Source organism: Juglans regia, chromosome 10 (genome assembly GCF_001411555.2).
Source record: "Juglans regia cultivar Chandler chromosome 10, Walnut 2.0, whole genome shotgun sequence".
Taxonomy (NCBI): domain Eukaryota; kingdom Viridiplantae; phylum Streptophyta; class Magnoliopsida; order Fagales; family Juglandaceae; genus Juglans; species Juglans regia.
In genome coordinates this window covers 21556419-21574578 of record NC_049910.1, presented here as the reverse complement: position 1 = coordinate 21574578, position 18160 = coordinate 21556419, and the positions used below count along the sequence as shown (strand labels likewise).

Here is an 18160-nt window from a genome sequence, read left to right as displayed (position 1 = left end):
AGTGAATGTGCTGCTAGAAGAGGAAGAGATAAAATGGAGGCAAAGATCAAAACAAAATTGGCTGAAGGGTGGTGACAAAAATACAAGTTTTTTCCACAAATGTGCTTCCGAGAGAAGGAAAGTTCAGAAGATCTCCAGGATCATTAATGAGGAAGGGGTCTGTGCAACCAATCCAGAAGGGATATGTGAGACTTTCCAAAAGTATTACAAAGACTTATTCAATACTTCAAACCCGAGAGACATTCCTGAAATTCTGAAAGATTTGAACCCAGTGGTGACCCCTGAGATGAATTCCCAACTCACCAAAACATGTACATGGGAAGAGGTTAAACAAGCATTATTTGAGATGAACCCCTTGAGCTCCCCAGGCCCTGACGGATTCTCAGTAGGTTTTTACCAAGATCATTGGGACACAGTAGGTGAGGGGGTTGTCTCGGCTGTAAAAGAAGTCCTTGGAGCTAGCGGGAGGATGAAAGACCTAAATGAGACATACATTGTACTGATTCCCAAGAAAAGAAATCCTACAAAGGTGGTGGAATACCGCCCTATCAGTCTCTGCAACGTAGTGTACAAAGTAGCCTCAAAAGTCTTGGCAAACAGAATGAAGGTTTTCCTGCCAGCATTGATCTCACCTGCGCAGAGTGCTTTTGTTCCTGGTCGATTAATCTCCGATAACATAATAGTAGCCTACAAGGTTATGCACTCCATGAAGCACAGAATGAAAAACAGAAAGGAGAGCTATATGGCAATGAAACTGGACATGAGTAAGGCATACGATCGTATAGAATGGCCTTTCCTGGAAGCTGTCCTCCTTAAGATGGGATTTGAAAAGTTGTGGGTTGATTTAATTATGCAATGTGTGTCCTCAGGCAGGTATTCCTTATTGATTAATGGCACACCTCAGAATTTTTTCTCACCAACGAGAGGTTTGAGACAAGGGGATCCTCTATCCCCTTATCTCTTTATTTTATGCACTGAAGTACTTGGCAAAAACCTGGATGTAGCTGAGAAAAAAGGTTTTATTTCGGGTTTCCCTTTTGCTAGAGGTTCCTTGTTGGTAAATCACCTCTTCTTCGCGGATGATAGTCTGTTATTTTGCAAAGCTAACGCATTGGAGTGGAGTAGAATGCATGGGATTCTTAATTCTTATGAGGTAGCTTCTGGCCAGAGGTTAAACTTGGAGAAATCTTCTATCTACTTCAGCAAAAACACCCCTGCACTTGCTAAACAGGTGATCCTGTCTACAACCAAAATGAAGGAGGCCAGCCATTTTGAGAAGTATCTCGGCCTACCATCTTACGTGGGAAAGAACAAACTCTCCTCTTTTAGACCCATTTTGGATTCCATCAGATCCAGAATTAATAATTGGAAGGTGAAGTTTATATCTAATGCAGGAAAAGAAGTACTTATGAAGTCAATAGTGCAAGCCATTCCATCATACTGCATGAGTATTTTCAAACTTCCCAAGGCTATCATCAAGGCAACTAATTCTCTAATGCAGAAATTCTGGTGGGGTAGTAGAGGAGACAAAACAAAAACCCAATGGTTACCTTGGAAATTGCTAGGGAAGAGCAAAACAGAAGGGGGCCTCGGTTACAGGGAGTTTGATCTTTTCAATCAAGCTCTTTTAGGAAAACAATGTTGGAGACTGATCCAACAAAAGGATTCTCTAGTGGCTCAAGTCTTAAAAGCCAAGTATTTCCATAGAACTGATTTTTTGCATGCAAGAATAGGTAGTTGTCCATCTTATGTCTGGAGAAGTATGATGGAGGCCAGACCAGTTCTTGAAGAGGGTTTGATATGGCGAATTGGGAATGGAAAGGAAGTCAACATGTGGAGGGACAAGTGGATCCAACAACCAACCTCTTACAAGGTCCAGACTCCTCGGGTTGAAGAAATGGCACACTGGACAGTAGACAAATTGATAGATGACCAGACGAAAAGCTGGAACTTGGACCTTCTGAAGAACATGCTCAGTGAGGAAGATATTAGTAATATATCTAAGATTCCTATTAGTTGGAGGGGTACAGCGGACAAACAGGTATGGAGATGCACCAAAGATGGGTTATACACTGTAAGGAGTGCTTACCATCTTCTCAGGGAGATGGATAAACAAGTAAAAGGACAAGCTTCTCAAGGTGTGAACTGCAGAGAGAGCTGGTCTCATATGTGGAAGTTAAAGGTCCCTAATGCAGTTAAAATGTTTTTATGGAGAGCCTGTCACAATTCTCTGCCGACAAATCTTAATCTTAGCAAAAGGAAGATCAAGGATTCAAATCTGTGTCCAGTGTGCAAAAGGGAATCTGAGAGTGTAATTCATGCACTATGGTCATGTGTTGCGGTGCAGGATGTATGGGGAATCTGCTCAAGGAAGCTTTAGAAAATGAAAGTCAGTTTCAACTCTTTCAAGGATTTATTGAATCATCTAGAATCAGAAGTAAGCGAGGAAGATTTCGAATTTTTGCAACCACAGTGTACCAAGTATGGAAGAGAAGGAATGAACTGGTTTTTGAGAAGAAATTTGAGAACCCAGCCAAGCTCATCCATAACAGCTACCAGAAACTGAGAGATTTCAAAGATGCAAATGCAAGCTGTTCATCCAGACATAGTGACAGACCCCAAGCAGCAAAATGGACCCCTCCACAAATGAATGGTTTTAAGGCAAACTGGGATGCGGTTGTTGACAGATCAAGGTGCAAAATAGGCATAGGGGTAGTGGTGAGGAATTGGGAAGGTAAGGTAATAGCTACCATGAGATCTCAAAAGACCTTGTTTCCGGAGGCAAAGCTAGCTGAGGCTTTGGGGGCTCTAAAGGCAGTAATCTTATGCAAACATTTACAGCTCCAAAACCTCATTTTGGAAGGTGACGCACTCAATGTGATTCAAGATATTAACACAGAGAGGAGAGACTGGAGCACAGTAGGTTTGTTGATTCAAGACATTAAAGCAGAACTTAGAGGACTGAATTCTTGATCTTTTCATCATGTACCTAGATCATCAAATGGTATGGCTCATAGTTTAGCAAAGGATGCTGTAAAACTCTCTGAGGAGAGCATCACTTTGGAGGAAGCCCCTCCATGTATCCAATATTTGCTGCAGAAATGAGAAACAAGTTTGGTTATCAAAAAAAAAAAAAAAAAAGTAGTACAGGGCACACAACCCACATCAGAGGAAACCAAGCGTGGTTACAGGATATTGTTAACAGTGAACATTATTAATATGAAATTCCGGGCGAATGTAAGATAAAAATGAAAAATAAGCATGCTAATTGTTTTTGTTATCATTGAGATTTTTTTAATTTATTTGATCATGGCTTATTACACATGCATTCCATTTCTATTCATTATTATATATTGAAAAGTGATAGTTACAGTCGTGAGTATACAAACTCTGCGCAATCACTTTGAAAAAAGTGAATAAATACGGATCCACATGAAAAGAAAATTAATGTTTTAATAGTAGAGCCCATTCTTTTCAAAGCGACTGCACGACACTTATATACTCCACGACTGTACATAGCATTACTCTTATATATTTATCTCTTATTGTCAGCTCTTTGTTATCTACTTGTTATATAATCTGCTCACTTATTCACACTACTGGCACTGAAGTTTCCATTTACGAAATTTTGAAGCTCACATTTTTCCTATTCATTATTATAAGATGTCGCTTTATAGCATAACCACGACTAAGAATTTTTCAAATGTAGTAGTCATCATCATTGTAGATAACCTTTTCACCATAACATACAAATAATTTAAATATCACTCTGGAAGATAGGATTTGAGTCGAGTTTATCATTAGACACATTGATAGAGAGAATGCCACTTATGTTAAAATAGGAAATTTGGTAATGTATTGTTACTATTGTATATATCTTTTTTCTTTTGGAATGTTTAATAATCTTTTCTTACTGTTTTTGCTATGTAAGAAAAAACTACTTTCTATAAATAATGTATTTTCTTTATCTATCATGTCTCTCTTAATCTCTCTTAATGGTAACACTTATTTTCTCTCATGTTTGAAGTTAATCGTTTTAGTAGAAGATTGTAATGTTACTTTTTATTCTATATTTGCTATTCCTCATTGCTTTAATTAGTTATTTAGTTGAAACGGAGAATTTTAAGTGGCTTTCCTGTCAACCACTTGACAAAATTATAACATAAAATCCATCACGCCAATCGATATGACAATAAAGTCCTTGATAGTTATTATCTCCAATCCACTAGCTAATTCTTTATTTTTTTTATTCGCAAAAGAGAAGATAAGAGACGACCAACGTAGTAACTTTTTATAAGCGTGACCTAAGAGTTCCTCCTTATTACAAAATGTTTGGTTTAAGTCATAATTATTGTCTAAATCGCGAGCCCGTCACTGCAGTTGTGCAGCACGCTCAAAAGTATCCGACTGGCCCAAAACCCATCAACATAGCCCAAATATCAAGCTTTATTATCACAAGTGATTTTAACCCCCTCATAAAATACCAGTTCGTACGCAACTGAACTACCACCTTGGTAGTTCCAATCAACTAATTCATGTGTAGCATTTTAAATATCCTCATTTAAATGGTGGATAAACAAGTGACTTAAAACTCAACACTTCCACCGGTGCGATTGATGATAACGAATTAAAGATGAATACCAAATTATTTAATTTCATGTGCGAGAAATAAATGCGGAAGATACCGTGCATTGCTCTGTATATGAGATAGAGAGATCGAAGGTCTGTTTGTACACAACTGAGGTAGACGAGAAAATAATGAAATCCGAACAGGTGACGTGAATGACATATTAAAGACTTCGGAACGGGGAAGATATATGTAACTGGCAAATATCATTTCTCGTATTATATATATAAATATATATATATATATATATATCTTTTAACTCTTAAACCATATGTTTTCTTTTATTTAACTGACAAAATCCCCTTTATTATAAGTATCTTTATCCCCAAAAACATCATTATAAGTTCAAACAACCACAACCGACGCATGCAGTTATGCCAGGCCAGCTACGAACTCACCCTGTGCTGCTTTTGTGTTTTTGATTCACCTTTTACCCCCAATATCAGGCTATCAGCCCCAAAGTTTGAGTTCCTGAACATTACTGCAATAGACCCTTATATTATGCCTGGTAGCTACATCTCATAATTGTGGCCGTGGTCCCGGCCAATTAAGAGTATTGTTATAATTCCCACCAAACTTCTTAAAACTCAATTCCTCTTGAGTACGTACTTCAATGCAAGAAATTAATGAATACGTACCTTCCACCAAATGTTCATTATTTCCATGCAATTTCTGAAACACTGAAGTGACCAAGGGCAATGGCATACATGCATGTCTCATGGTTATTCTTGTTTCACATCCTAGTACTAGTAGCAAAATCCAAAGCCAAAGTTCCGGCAATTATAGTGTTTGGAGACTCATCTGTGGATGCAGGCAACAACAACCAGATTCCGACAATTGCAAGGAGCAATTTCAACCCTTATGGTCGTGATTTCCCCGGTGGCCGCCCGACCGGACGGTTCTCTAATGGTCGCATTCCTCCTGACTTTATCTCCGAGGCTTTCGGCCTCAAGCCAGTAATACCAGCCTACTTGGATCCAATGTATAACATCTCAGATTTTGCTACTGGTGTTTGCTTTGCCTCTGCTGGAACTGGCTTTGACAATGCCACTTCTGATGTGCTGGTAAAAGTAGTATCAATGTCCACTTTCTTATGCATACATATTCTCAATACCATATTTATGGAGCCTGAATGCTGGATCAATATACCCTCAATCCAATAAACGTACACTTATGCAATTTCAGGTACTCTAATATGTAAAATTATGTGGTAAATAAAGAAAAATAGTTCTATGCATGTTTCAGGGAGTGATACCTTTATGGAGAGAAGTGGAGTTATACAAGGACTACCAGAAGAATTTGAAAGACTATGTTGGAGAATGGAAGGCAAACGAAATACTGCGCGAGGCTTTATACTTGATTAGTGTGGGAACAAACGATTTCCTGGAGAACTATTACGCACTCCCTAATCGACAATCCCAGTTCACCATCAAACAGTACGAGGATTTCCTCATCATACTTGCAAGGAATTTCATTCAGAAACTGTATGAACTAGGAGCTCGGAAGATGTCCTTAACTGGGGTTCCTCCAATGGGATGTTTGCCATTGCAGAGGACCACAAATATTATGGATAATCATGGTTGCGTGGAGAGATACAACAACTTGGCCGTGGAATTTAATGGGAAATTGAAGGGTTTGGTGGCAATGCTGAACAAGGAGTTTCCTGGGCTTAAACTGGTTTTTGCAGACGCATTTAACATTTTTATGCAAATTATTACCAGGCCCTCTACCTATGGTAAGTTAATCTGCACATATATTTCTTTCCTTCTTTACTTTGGATAGATATTTCCTTCATTCTCTTTCTTTTTATTAAATTATTTCCAGCCTTCAGAATTCGTAACCGTTCATGAACAAACTAGAAAGTCCGGCTTAGGGTCCATTTAGATAGTGAGATTATTAGTTGAAATTAGATAAGATGAGATGATCATCTCACCTTTGTATCCAAACCAGGGCTTGGCCTGCACAATATAGTAGCTAGGTAACCCCTTAGAAACTTACAAAAGTTAGTACATTTACTTGTGATAGATAGATTAAGTATAAAATATACTATAGCTTGCGCGGCCGTAGAGCTAACTAGGGAGGATTATTATCAACCGTTTAGCTAGCTATGCCACTTCAACCAGAAAACTATGGCATTTTTAGAAATAAAAAGGAGAAAAACAAAACACAAAAAAAGTAAGGAAACGAAACGGGTTCTAATGGTTTTGGTTGGCAGGATTCGAGGTTGTAGGAGTGGGGTGCTGCGGCACTGGGACATTTGAGATGAGCTACCTCTGCGATCCACGAAGTCCATTTACATGCACAGATGCAAATAAATATGTGTTCTGGGATGCCTTCCATCCTTCTGAGAAAACAAGTCAGATAATCTCCCATCATTTATTTAAAATGTTTCTGGCCAAGTTCCTTTGATGTCTACTTCTCATGTTACATACAATATATTGGCATCTGATCCCCTGTCAATTGAATGGAATTTCAGCTTAGGTCGCCCGGCCTCAGTCTCTCACTTTTTTCTTTTTTCTTTTTTCCTTTATTCTCTTTTGAATAATGATATACATACAATATTTTTTATAGTTATTTTTACAACTTTATATTTTAAATATTGGAGGACGATTGTATAAAATTTAGAATTGAAATAAAAGAAAAGTTAAATATTTTTAATGAAGTGAGACACTATTATATATATTGATTGATAGTAAAGAAACTTATATAAATATAATTATTCCTTTTTTTGTTGCAAACTCTCGCAATTTTGCAACTTAAAAGAATATATATTTCAGAGATTTGGTGGAAAATAATGAAGATTGTGGTTACAAGCTAATCTAGTTATAGCGAAAATGATTATTTCTTCTCAAAATGAGTCTGTTTTTGTTACAAATAGTCGTTATCGTCATAAATACTTATTTTTTCTGTAGTGTATAATTAAATTCGTGCAATATCTTGGTATTATAAAATTGAAGTAGTCTCTTATCACTTTGCTTTACGACATGAATAATATATAGTACGAATGATCAATCTAAAGAACTATATATGGAATTACAAGCAAAGAGAACACGTAGAGCGAAAGAACCATCTCATCAGAGATATAGTCACAAATCCTTTAGTCAAGACTCTATCACAAAAGACTTTTGAGTTTCACTTGGATGAAATGAGAGTCAGATGTATGTCAAATGGGCTTTAGGCCGCATGTGGGAGAATTTCGGATTAATGCCCTAATAATCTAATCTGAGTAACATTTTGTAGAATATTTTATTAACAACGTTACATGAACATCGAGCATTGCATTAATTAGTCCATAGGTTATATTGTATAAAAGTTATATATAACTTACAATATTCCTTATAAATTATAGATTTATTTTTGGAAGAGTAGTACACCCAAATTTTTTATGAAAATCCCTCGGTACTTGTAGCAGGTTACATTCTAACATCTCGGGTTACAATGTTTATTAAAGCCTAATATCTGTTTAAATTCATAAAGTATTTTATTTCATTTCATATAATCATTATAATTTTTTTAAATTCAACACAAAATATAATAAACAATTCAACTTTTTCAAATCTCAATTTAACTTTTTTAAATTTCAAAATGATAATAATATTAAAAAATAATATTTTATTTTATTTTTATTTTTATCTAAAATCATCTCATTTCATTTCTGAATCAAACCAACATCCTAGTCCTCTTCCTCTTTGACAACAGCTTCTATCTATTTTACATAAGGTTAGGATTTGTCCCCATTCTGAAATGAGAAAAGAAATTAACAACATAAATATTTTGGAATCCCGAATTCAGGATTTAAAAGTGTCCTAAATGATATAATTTTTTTTATTTAATTATTAAGAAAATATTTTTTAATAATATTATAAATTTTTTATTTTTTTAAATATTTATAATGATTAAAAATATATATAAATAAAATAAAAATAAAAAAATAAAATGAATTATTCCATAAAGTGATTCAAACTGCTTCTTCGATAGCCGTAACAGAAACTCTAACAACAAAGTCCCATCCTGCATCCCTGACAGCCCCTCCTCCACCACAGTTACTTGGGCTACTCAGACTACACTCATCAATGTTTAGTTCAACAAAATCTAAAGTTAGTCGGAAAAATTGTAGGGCCAAGCGTAATGCCCAATTAAGGGAAATAAAACAGTTGTGAATACAAAAATTAAAAATACAAATGAATATAAGAGAATGAGAGGATTGAAGAAAACATTTTTATAGAAAATTCTTTTTAACTTAAGAATTTATAATAATAATAATAATAATAATAACTTTTGAAAAAAAAATGGGCCAATGTGGCAGCCACATAGCTGTAACCTAGCAACTGGAAGGCTAGAAAGCCATCTAGGATCTCCCCTCTAGCTAGGATTTGGTGGAAAAAAGGGAGTGCAGCCATCTGGGATTCCACTAAATAGCTAGCGGCAACTAGTTATTTTTCACAACCGTACTTGCTACAAGTAACCATTTGAGACGAGTACATGTCATCAAAATTATTTTTTTTTTTCTCGCGATTCATAACTAAATCCAAACGACATTTTTCATGGTGCGACACAATCAAACCCCCTTTAAGATTTGATAGAGATTGAAGTGTTAATACATACAATATAAAATTACATATCCTTCATACATGATAATTAATATGCAATACACTTAACATATTACTAACAGTATTCAATAATCTAATGGTTTGATCAATTTATTATGATACCAAAACAATTGTATTCATTCCAAAAGTAATAATTCCGATTATCCATGCAAAAGTTAGGATCCCAAAACTATGACCCTTCATATCCATTAAAACATTGTTTCAAAACATAAACTCGTTCATTTGTCCTTCTTCTCTAATATCTTGTGAATGTCCTCAAAAAGTTTCAAGACATCGCATATGAACTTTTTGGCTACTTCGAGCCAATCCACCAGCGAAGGCTCCTCAGAACTCTCAAGACTCTTATGGCTCTCTTTAAGTATTGAGGGCTCTTTGCGCTTACGCTTCCCCATCCTACTCATTATCTTATGGTCATATCACAACTTCTACCATTCTGGTGAGAATGGTAGTAGAAACTACCAGAATGAGATTTTAAGAAATTTCAATAATTTATGCCAAAAACATATACAGAGATAACATAAACATGCATAAGGTAAACATGAATATGGATGAATGAGCATTGTAACAACCCGCTAAAAATTCAATAGTGGAATTTCTATAGGTTTTAGGAATCTCGTGAAAATTCTGTAATTTTTCATGAATCAACCAATCACGTAGGTTTTAGTCTATTAGTATCTTAAGTGTTACCGCGCATTATGGTGCCAGAAGCACAATTTTATTTTTGTGAGATAGTTAAGAGTGTCAGAATGTGATATGGTGTCCTTTTGTTACCACGGTATTCCTCCACTACAAGTGAGGGTTTATTAATAAAATTGGGACAGAGCTGCTATGTGGGTGGCTACCGGCTCTTCGTAAAAAATAAAAAATATTAAAAAAAAATAGGATTTTATAGCGCAATAATCTTATTTTCAGATTTCGAAGGAAATGCTTGTTCGAAAATGTGGCGCCATTGACCCCCACGTGCAAACTGACGGGAGTCGCGACGCCGGGGTGCTGGCCGCTTAGGTCACACACCACAAGCATAGTGTGAAAGTGTGTGCTGGCATACAATAAATAAATGTGTAGTCATAAATGCAACGAAAAAATAAAAAGGTCAATCTCAACTGCTAATAATACCAGAAATTCAAATTACAATCCCAACAAAAAAAATCCATAAGCCACCAATATCCCAATCCCCGACATAAAATTTATACAATCCTTTGACTAAATAAAAGGAAAACAACAAACAATGCTACATAAGGGGAAAGGTATCCAAGTCTTCACTCCTCAGGTGGAACCGATCCTTCGACCTTATAACCGTCCTTTGCATCAAAATTTACGATTCCACAAAGCGGAACTGCAGGTGAGGACACCATAATGAGATTTCGCAATCTCAGCAAGTAAAGCCAATAGAATGACACTCAAAAATACAAATACGGAAAAAGTGGACATATCACAGCATTTGAGGGAAAAAAAAACAATGAGATTTACCAAAATTCCACAAAGCCAATATCGTTCTCAACAATTTATAGACAACCCATGAACGCCAAAAATTCACATTTCCATTTTAAAAGCATCTATTTAATTACGCATGCACCATGGTCTCGCCTATAGATCATGCACACACCCAGGCTCCCTTTGTCACAACATGGGTAACGACCGTGCGTATGACTTTGTAACGAGCGATGCCCAGCTCTGCACTTGGCACATATGTGACCAAGCATCCTCTAATCTCCGCCAGTAGAGAGGCTACGGAGTCAGCAAGAGAGTATTACCATCTCGTCTGAGCCCATTATTGCCCAGCGACAACTCAGGGACGTCACTCAGTTTTACATGCTCCCAAGCAACCAAAGGAGCTCCTACGAGATAATGTCTCATATTGGCCTAGGATCGCGATTCACATAAAGTCCATACAATCATTTTAGTTACGCACGCACCATGGTCTCCCCTAGGGACCATCCGCACACCTTGGCTCCCTTCGTCATCGTCACACCACAAGTAACGACCGTGCGTATGACTTCGTAACGAGCGATGCTCAGCTCTACACCTGGCACATACGTGACAACCTCTAACCTCTGCCAACAAAGAGGTCACGGAGTCGGCACAAGAGCATTACAGTCTCTCGTTCGAGCCCATTGTCTCCTGGCCACAACCCAAGGGATGTCACTCAATTTTACATATTCCCGAGTGACCAAAGGAGCTCTGCCCCATCTCAGCTTGGGGTCGTGATACGCACCCACCCACAAACTACATTTTTAATAAACGACACTAAAGACACAGTTTTTCCAGTTTCAAAGCACAACCAGGGAAGATAGCACAATTAATAAATTAATCACTGTACAGACATAGATCATAGCACAGTTAATACAATCAAGATAATTAACAATAATAATAATGCAGATGCGTGAACAGGCAAATATTGGATGACATGGCAATAATACATCAACCAATGGTCGAACAACACACAGACTCACATATTCACAAATCACAACTACAAGTGATTCCCAACGCTTCACCCGACCCTCAGCCAACAGTTCATCACCAACTACAGTTATTATCCCAATGCTCCATAGGCCCTTGGCCACTTAACCAATCACAACCTGTAACACCCGGGCGCAACAAGAAATTCACATCTGAATTTATATATATATATATATATATATATATATATGGATGAAAAGTCCACTTGAGTTTTAACGAGTAGTTTTGAGAATAGATTACGAGCCCTAAAAATTTACTTCGGCGATTTATGAGGTTTTACTGAGATTGTTAATTAGGTTAAATTCAGCTAATATTTTATGGACCAAACATGATTTATTTTATTTGGTTTTCGGCCCGACAAGTTATGTAATGAGTTAGGCTAATCGAAAAATGAGTTGAGGCCAGTGGTATTTAGAATATTTTCGACCGATGGAAATACGAATAAGCTATGAAGATGCTTTGGACTGCTTTAGCTTGTCAAAACCAAGTTTTGTTAAGCCACATGCCACGCACGTTTCCTTTCTATTTCTTTTCTTAGGATTTCAACCATCTTTTTAGTCATCACCTCACGCGTGTAGAATCTCCCTCAACTAGGGTTACTCTTGTCGTTAGTTTTCTCCACGGCTTGCACGTTCCTATCCCCACGATATTCACAGCAACAGCGAGATTTACATTCACGATTATGCAATTTTTCTCCCTCTCTTTTCCTCTAGGGTTTTTCTTTTAATCACCTATAAATATGCATGTTTTCCCCCCATGCATTGGAGAAACCACCACTACCGTAAACCACAGACCCACGTTATCGTGACCTAAAGCCTCCCGCCACTGCATCTGGACGGACCGAGAGAAAAGGGAGCAAAGCCACAGTTCACTACACGCAGCAGTCCACTGCCTAGCCCCACAAAGAAACTGCAACCACCACGTTATCTCTGTTTCCACCCCAAAACTACTAGCCTCCATCTCGTGTAACCACCCTCTCCCCACCGCGAACCACCCCAGCACACATAGGTTCTCCTCCCACGGTTCTCGTGAACCAACCACTCTCCACGCACGTTCAACGACTTTTAGCCACCACACCACAACCTCCTCCCTCTGATCAGCCACCTTGCAACGAAAACATCCTCCACAAAGTTGCCCACGCCTCCATACGCAGCCACCGAAAGGAAAATCTGGACTGTTGTGCTCTGTTTTTGCACACCCGAAACAGAAGAAATGTTCCTCCCACCTTGAACCACAGCGCCCACCCACCACTGAGAGCTCCATCACGTTGAGGCCCCACAAAAACCACTATCGTCGCTCCTTTTCCGCCGCGTACCTAGCAGTAAGCCACCGACAGCACCTCCATGTCACTTTCTCTCGGCTTACTCCCTATCTCCCTCACGTTTTATTCTCTCACCGTGTGCTTCTCTCGTTCATCACTCTCTCTCCCTCTCTATCATTTCCAACTGCCTAGGCACCGCCCTCACCACCTTTGGCCTCAGCCAGCTCCCTGCGCCGTCACACGTTCCCTTCTTGGTGAGCCCCTACCATGCAAAGCTAATTTCACGCATGTTATATATGTTTTCAAAAAACAAAATGCCTAACTATACCTTACCGAATAGTTAGTCTATTAATTAAATGAAGTTACATTAGTACCCTTTATTATGTATTAATGTGCTTTTAAACTTGTATTATGTAGTACTCTCTAATTTATTTATGTTTTAGAGAAATCTTTTAAGTAAATTAATTTGGTATTAAGCAAAGTTTTCTTTCAAAAAGTAAACAATAATTTTTTATTTTATTATTATGATCTAGCTTACTATATCGTTGCTGTATAATTTAAAATATTTTGGTATAATTATATTATCTATTATCAGATTTTATAATTACACTTCAAGAGTAAATAGGTCAAACTTTTAAATATTTTAGTTGAAGTTATTAAATGGGCATTGATGATTTTAGAAAGTGACGATATATTTTGAGGTTAAGAGAATTTTAGGTTTTGAGAAATTAAAATGAGTTATTTTAGTATTTCAGGTTTAAGTATCGAAACACGTGTTCAAATAGAAATTTATGAAAATTACGTGATTATTTTATAGGTGACGGGTAATATTCGTTCAGCAATGTTGTGAGAAAATTCTGAAAGGCTAAAAAGTCCAGGTAAGTGAGGTTCCTATGCTAGATTTTGCATAAAAAGAAAATGAACTGAGGTTGATTTATGAAAATGTGCATGATATATTTATTTTTGAAAAGAAACGTGAAAATAACCTCAGTTATTTGCTCTGCATTACTCATGAGATCCGTAAGAAAGAAAAGAGTATTTTTGTCATGACTGGTGTAGACATGAGCTAGTTTTTGTGCATTCTATTTTTTATCTGAAAAAGAGTGACTATGATTCTTTCTTTTTGAAAGTTTTGTCTTGATGAAATAAAGATGTTCTGATGCATGAGATCTAAAAGTTTGATGTGAATAAATGAAGATGTTTTGATCTTGTTTATTTAGAACATGTGGAATTATCTGAAACTGTTCAGTATTTGGTTTTTAATATGATGTGGCATCTTAAAATCTTGGCATGAGATTCTGATGGTTCTGTTATGTTCTGATAAGGCCCAACCATGGGTTATACTAGTGGATACAGCCCTTCCACGAGTTATAATTGTGGTTTATAACCCTATCACGGGGGGTTAAACATGATATACAGCCCAACCACTGGTTATAATAGTGGATACGGCCCTTCCACAAGTTATAATGGTGGTTTATAAACCTACCACAGGGGTTAAACATGGTATTTATTCCGATGTAATGTTCTGATTGATGAAGATGAGGTCTCAGATTTTGATATGTCAAAGGATTTTTGAATAATAATGTTTTCTGAAAGTTTCGCTCTAATATTTTTTGTAACATGTTAATTTTGCATTCTGAAAGTAAATGTTTCTGATTCTATATTTTGAAAGTAAATATTTTGTTCTCCAGTCTGAATTCTGAAAATGTTCATGTTTACATACTAGTATATGTTCTCTACTTACTAAGTTGTTGATAACTCACCCCTTATCTCCAAACGTTTTTCAGATAATTTTGATGATTCAACTGGAGCACAAGAGTAGAAAGTTTTAGTAAGGTGTGATGATCATATAGGAATAAGTGTCAGAGGGTACAAGTACTTATTTGAGAGTCATAGTTAGTAAATTGATTATTTTTAGATATTTTAACGTGTTGGGTTAAGGATTTTTTTAGTCTTTGGAGAGTTTTTAATTTATATTATTGAAAATTTCTTTGTTGTCCCTTTAAAGGAACATGAATATTTTGGTTGAGCAAATGAATTAATATTTTATGGAGTCTTCTAAATTTTATAGTTGTGATACTGGAGATAATCTTAGGTAATATGAGCTAACTCTCCGGACCTCCGGGAACGGGGTCTTACACAACTAGACTGCAATAAAATACAATTTTCCAATGTAAGTATTCTAAGGGTTAGTCTAGAGTTTTACTTACAACGAGGAAGGTAACTTTCTGGATGATCGAGCGTGATGGTTTACGGTGTCCCGCGATTGAACAAGTGTGCGCGTTGCTATGCAAACGGACATGGACGGTTAGATTAAATCTGAACGTAGTTTGAAAATTAAAACACAAAACAAGGGGCAAAAGGCTTACTGAGGTGTTGCAAAGACTGGCGGAGCAGCGGCGAAGTAAGGTCACAGAGATGGAACTAGCGGGACAGAGAACTACAGGTGGGATTTCTCTCAAAGAGGGGGCAAATCTGGAGTGCTAGTGGGTGGAGAAAGTGATTCTCGATGTGGAGGGTGACGGAGCACGGCAGGGCAGTGGCCAAACTGGACCTTAGCTCATGAGTAGGGCTATTTCGAAGGAAAAAGATGACGGGAGTGGGAAGGGGAAGGCCAAGGGTGGTTGTACGACCACTGAAACGCCGCTGACGGCGGTTGCTCACGGCGGCGCTGGGTTGAAAGGTTCCTAAGGCTACGGGAAGGGGGATTCGAGGGAGAGGAAGATGGTGGTGATGTGCTTGAGAGACGGAGAGAAAGCTTTTGAGATGATTTCGAAGGGGAGAGCTCGGCCTATTTATAGGCCAAGAGACCCACCCGTGACAACACCCACATTCGACAGCCATTGGGCATGCTAGGCGGTGCACAAGTCATGGGGGAGGAGTTGGTGACGCTCAAACACATGCGTGTGTGATTCGGGGTAGCCAACGGTGTTCACAAAGCCGAGAGGTTCACGAGGTGGGCAACGATAGAGGCTCGAATTGGGGGAAGGGGAGGTTGTGGCTGACCAAGACAAGGGATTGCTACTCAACAGACGTGTGGCTAAGCTAGACCAGCGGCAGCAGGTGGCACACAAAAGCATGACAAAACCCATGAAAAAATGACAGAGTGGAGCGCAAGGACTAGGGGTTACGGCAGCGATCAGAGGCAACGTGAGGCACGACCACATGGTGCAGTGGTGGTGGCAATGGGGGCAGTGATGCAGCTCATGGGTGGCAGCAAGGAGAAGAAAAGAAAGGAAAAAAAATGAAGAGGGGAGGGGAGGGGTGTAACGCCCGTCCTTGTCGTGGGACTTTTTTTTTCTTTTTACAAAATATTTTTATAAAGGGCGACGGGAATTACCGTCCGATTTAAAACTTTTCACTTGCATACCCAGGGTGCGAGACTTCACGTTTACAAATTAAAATGTGCTTTGACGATAAAAGAAGTTTATAGCGAAAAACATAAATCTTGAAATAAAAATGTCTCTTGTACATTTACAACTCATGCCTAGACTTCCGTGCTCTTCCCCATGGGCCATGTCCGTCCTGATCATGCAGTTCCTGGGGGGAGGGACATGCATAAAAACTAAAATGAGTCGAAGACTCGTAAGCATTACTTCATACAATTAAAATATAACAATATAGGTTTTCATTCATGCATTCTATATTCATACATACTATTACGTGCATGCATACGTGTCATACGTGCGTTCATTTGAAAACTTCACTGGACGGGATTTTTCTCTTTTAAGCATGGGCATCCTTTTCGTAAAATGTTTCTCCCGTCAGTGCCTTCATTTCTTCAAGAATTCGTGCATGCTTACGTGCATATGTGCGTTCTTTTGAAAACTTCACTTGACGGGGTTTTTCCTTTCAAAAGGCTTTCCTTTCTTTAAAACGTGTCCCCCGTCAGTGCCTTCATTTCTTAAAAGTTCGTGCATTCGTGCGTTCGTACATGCATGCATACATCCATTCGTTCTTATCACTTTCATAGGCCAGTACACACTGTTACGCCCCGTGTGTTGGGGTTAGCAGTCTTCCTTTGGACCCGGATTCCGCCCATGGCCACGGGTTGGGAATCCCTTTCATAGGGGGCAGTGGGTGCACTTCCAATACTAATTACCCGGCATTGCAATCTGCCCATTCATTGGTACCCTTTTCATTCATTCATGTGGACGTTACGTATCTTCATACATTTCATGCTTTCATGTCTTTCTTTACTTTTCATTCATTCGTTCATGTCAGCGAGAAAGAGCTGGAGCTTTCATTCAGTTCATTCTTTCATTTAACATTCGTTTTCATGAGAAAGCATTTCTTTTCATGAGATAAACATCGTTTGGGGCGTAAGCCCAAAAATGGTCTTTTCCTTTTTCAGTCCATTTCAATTCTATCATTTCTTTAACAGTTCATTCGTGAAAACGTCATTCAAGAACATACATGGGCTTAAATATCAGCTTTCATGGCATCCATAAGCGTAACCTTGAACATCGTCAATCATGGTATCCACGAGCATCACCTCGTAGCGCACATGAAAGCGTCAGTTCGTAGGATCCATAAAAGCATCCGTTGTTATGTCTTTCATGCATTTTCATCAGTTTATGGATTTTCTTAGAAAATGCATACAATAGATACAGCGTATAGTCATCCATTCACATGCATACAATTAATACTTTGGTTGCATAAATAGGGGCTGCCAAGGAGGGGCCGTACATACCTATACCTTTGAACAATTAGCATTTTCTTTCGTAAAGCATCTTTCGTTTCTTTTCGTAAGCATCTTAAAGGAAAAGCGTTTCTTGTATCTTGGAAAACTCTAGAAGAGTATGAACGTAACACTTACCTGGACTCCATGCTACTTGTATGTCATGCAGTCCATTCATGTGCTTATCAGATGGCAACCAACATGCATACACATATCTTAGCGTCATTCTCTATCTAATGCATAAGCAACTTGAACTATAAATAGAGCTACGCTATACTTGGAACATTCTCCTTCTATCATGTGCACTTACGTGCCCTTTACTATGCTAAACCCTTCGGGGACCACTTACGGTTACCACATCTTCCAACTCAAAGTCTTGCCTCGAGTGCTCATCCACTAAAGTGAACCCATGATTCACCTTAGGATTAAGACACTAAGACATTTGTCTTACTCTTCTTACAACCACATTCCGACGCATGATTCCGACCGATGGAATCACGCATCTCAATCCTAGATAATAC

General features: G+C 38.1%; 1 protein-coding gene across 1 annotated transcript; it reads left to right on the top strand.

The window, feature by feature from the left end:
- The first annotated feature begins 5255 nt into the window (after positions 1-5255).
- LOC109020986 (GDSL esterase/lipase At2g42990-like) lies at positions 5256-7113 on the top strand. Its single transcript, XM_019003528.2, has 3 exons — positions 5256-5691; positions 5873-6362; positions 6843-7113. Exons 1-3 carry the CDS (start codon positions 5326-5328, stop codon positions 7034-7036), a joined length of 1050 nt encoding a protein of 349 aa, XP_018859073.2. The 5' UTR covers positions 5256-5325; the 3' UTR covers positions 7037-7113.
- Positions 7114-18160: the final 11047 nt, after the last annotated feature.

What these genes read in the sequence shown, in the direction of transcription:
- LOC109020986 (XM_019003528.2), top strand. Translation starts at nt 5,326, where the DNA reads ATGGCATACATGCATGTCTCATGGTTATTCTTGTTTCACATCCTAGTA. An exon ending in ATGCCACTTCTGATGTGCTG is followed by an intron (nt 5,692 to 5,872) that starts GTAAAAGTAGTA and finishes TGCATGTTTCAG; the next exon opens with GGAGTGATACCTTTATGGAG. An exon ending in TACCAGGCCCTCTACCTATG is followed by an intron (nt 6,363 to 6,842) that starts GTAAGTTAATCT and finishes TTTGGTTGGCAG; the next exon opens with GATTCGAGGTTGTAGGAGTG.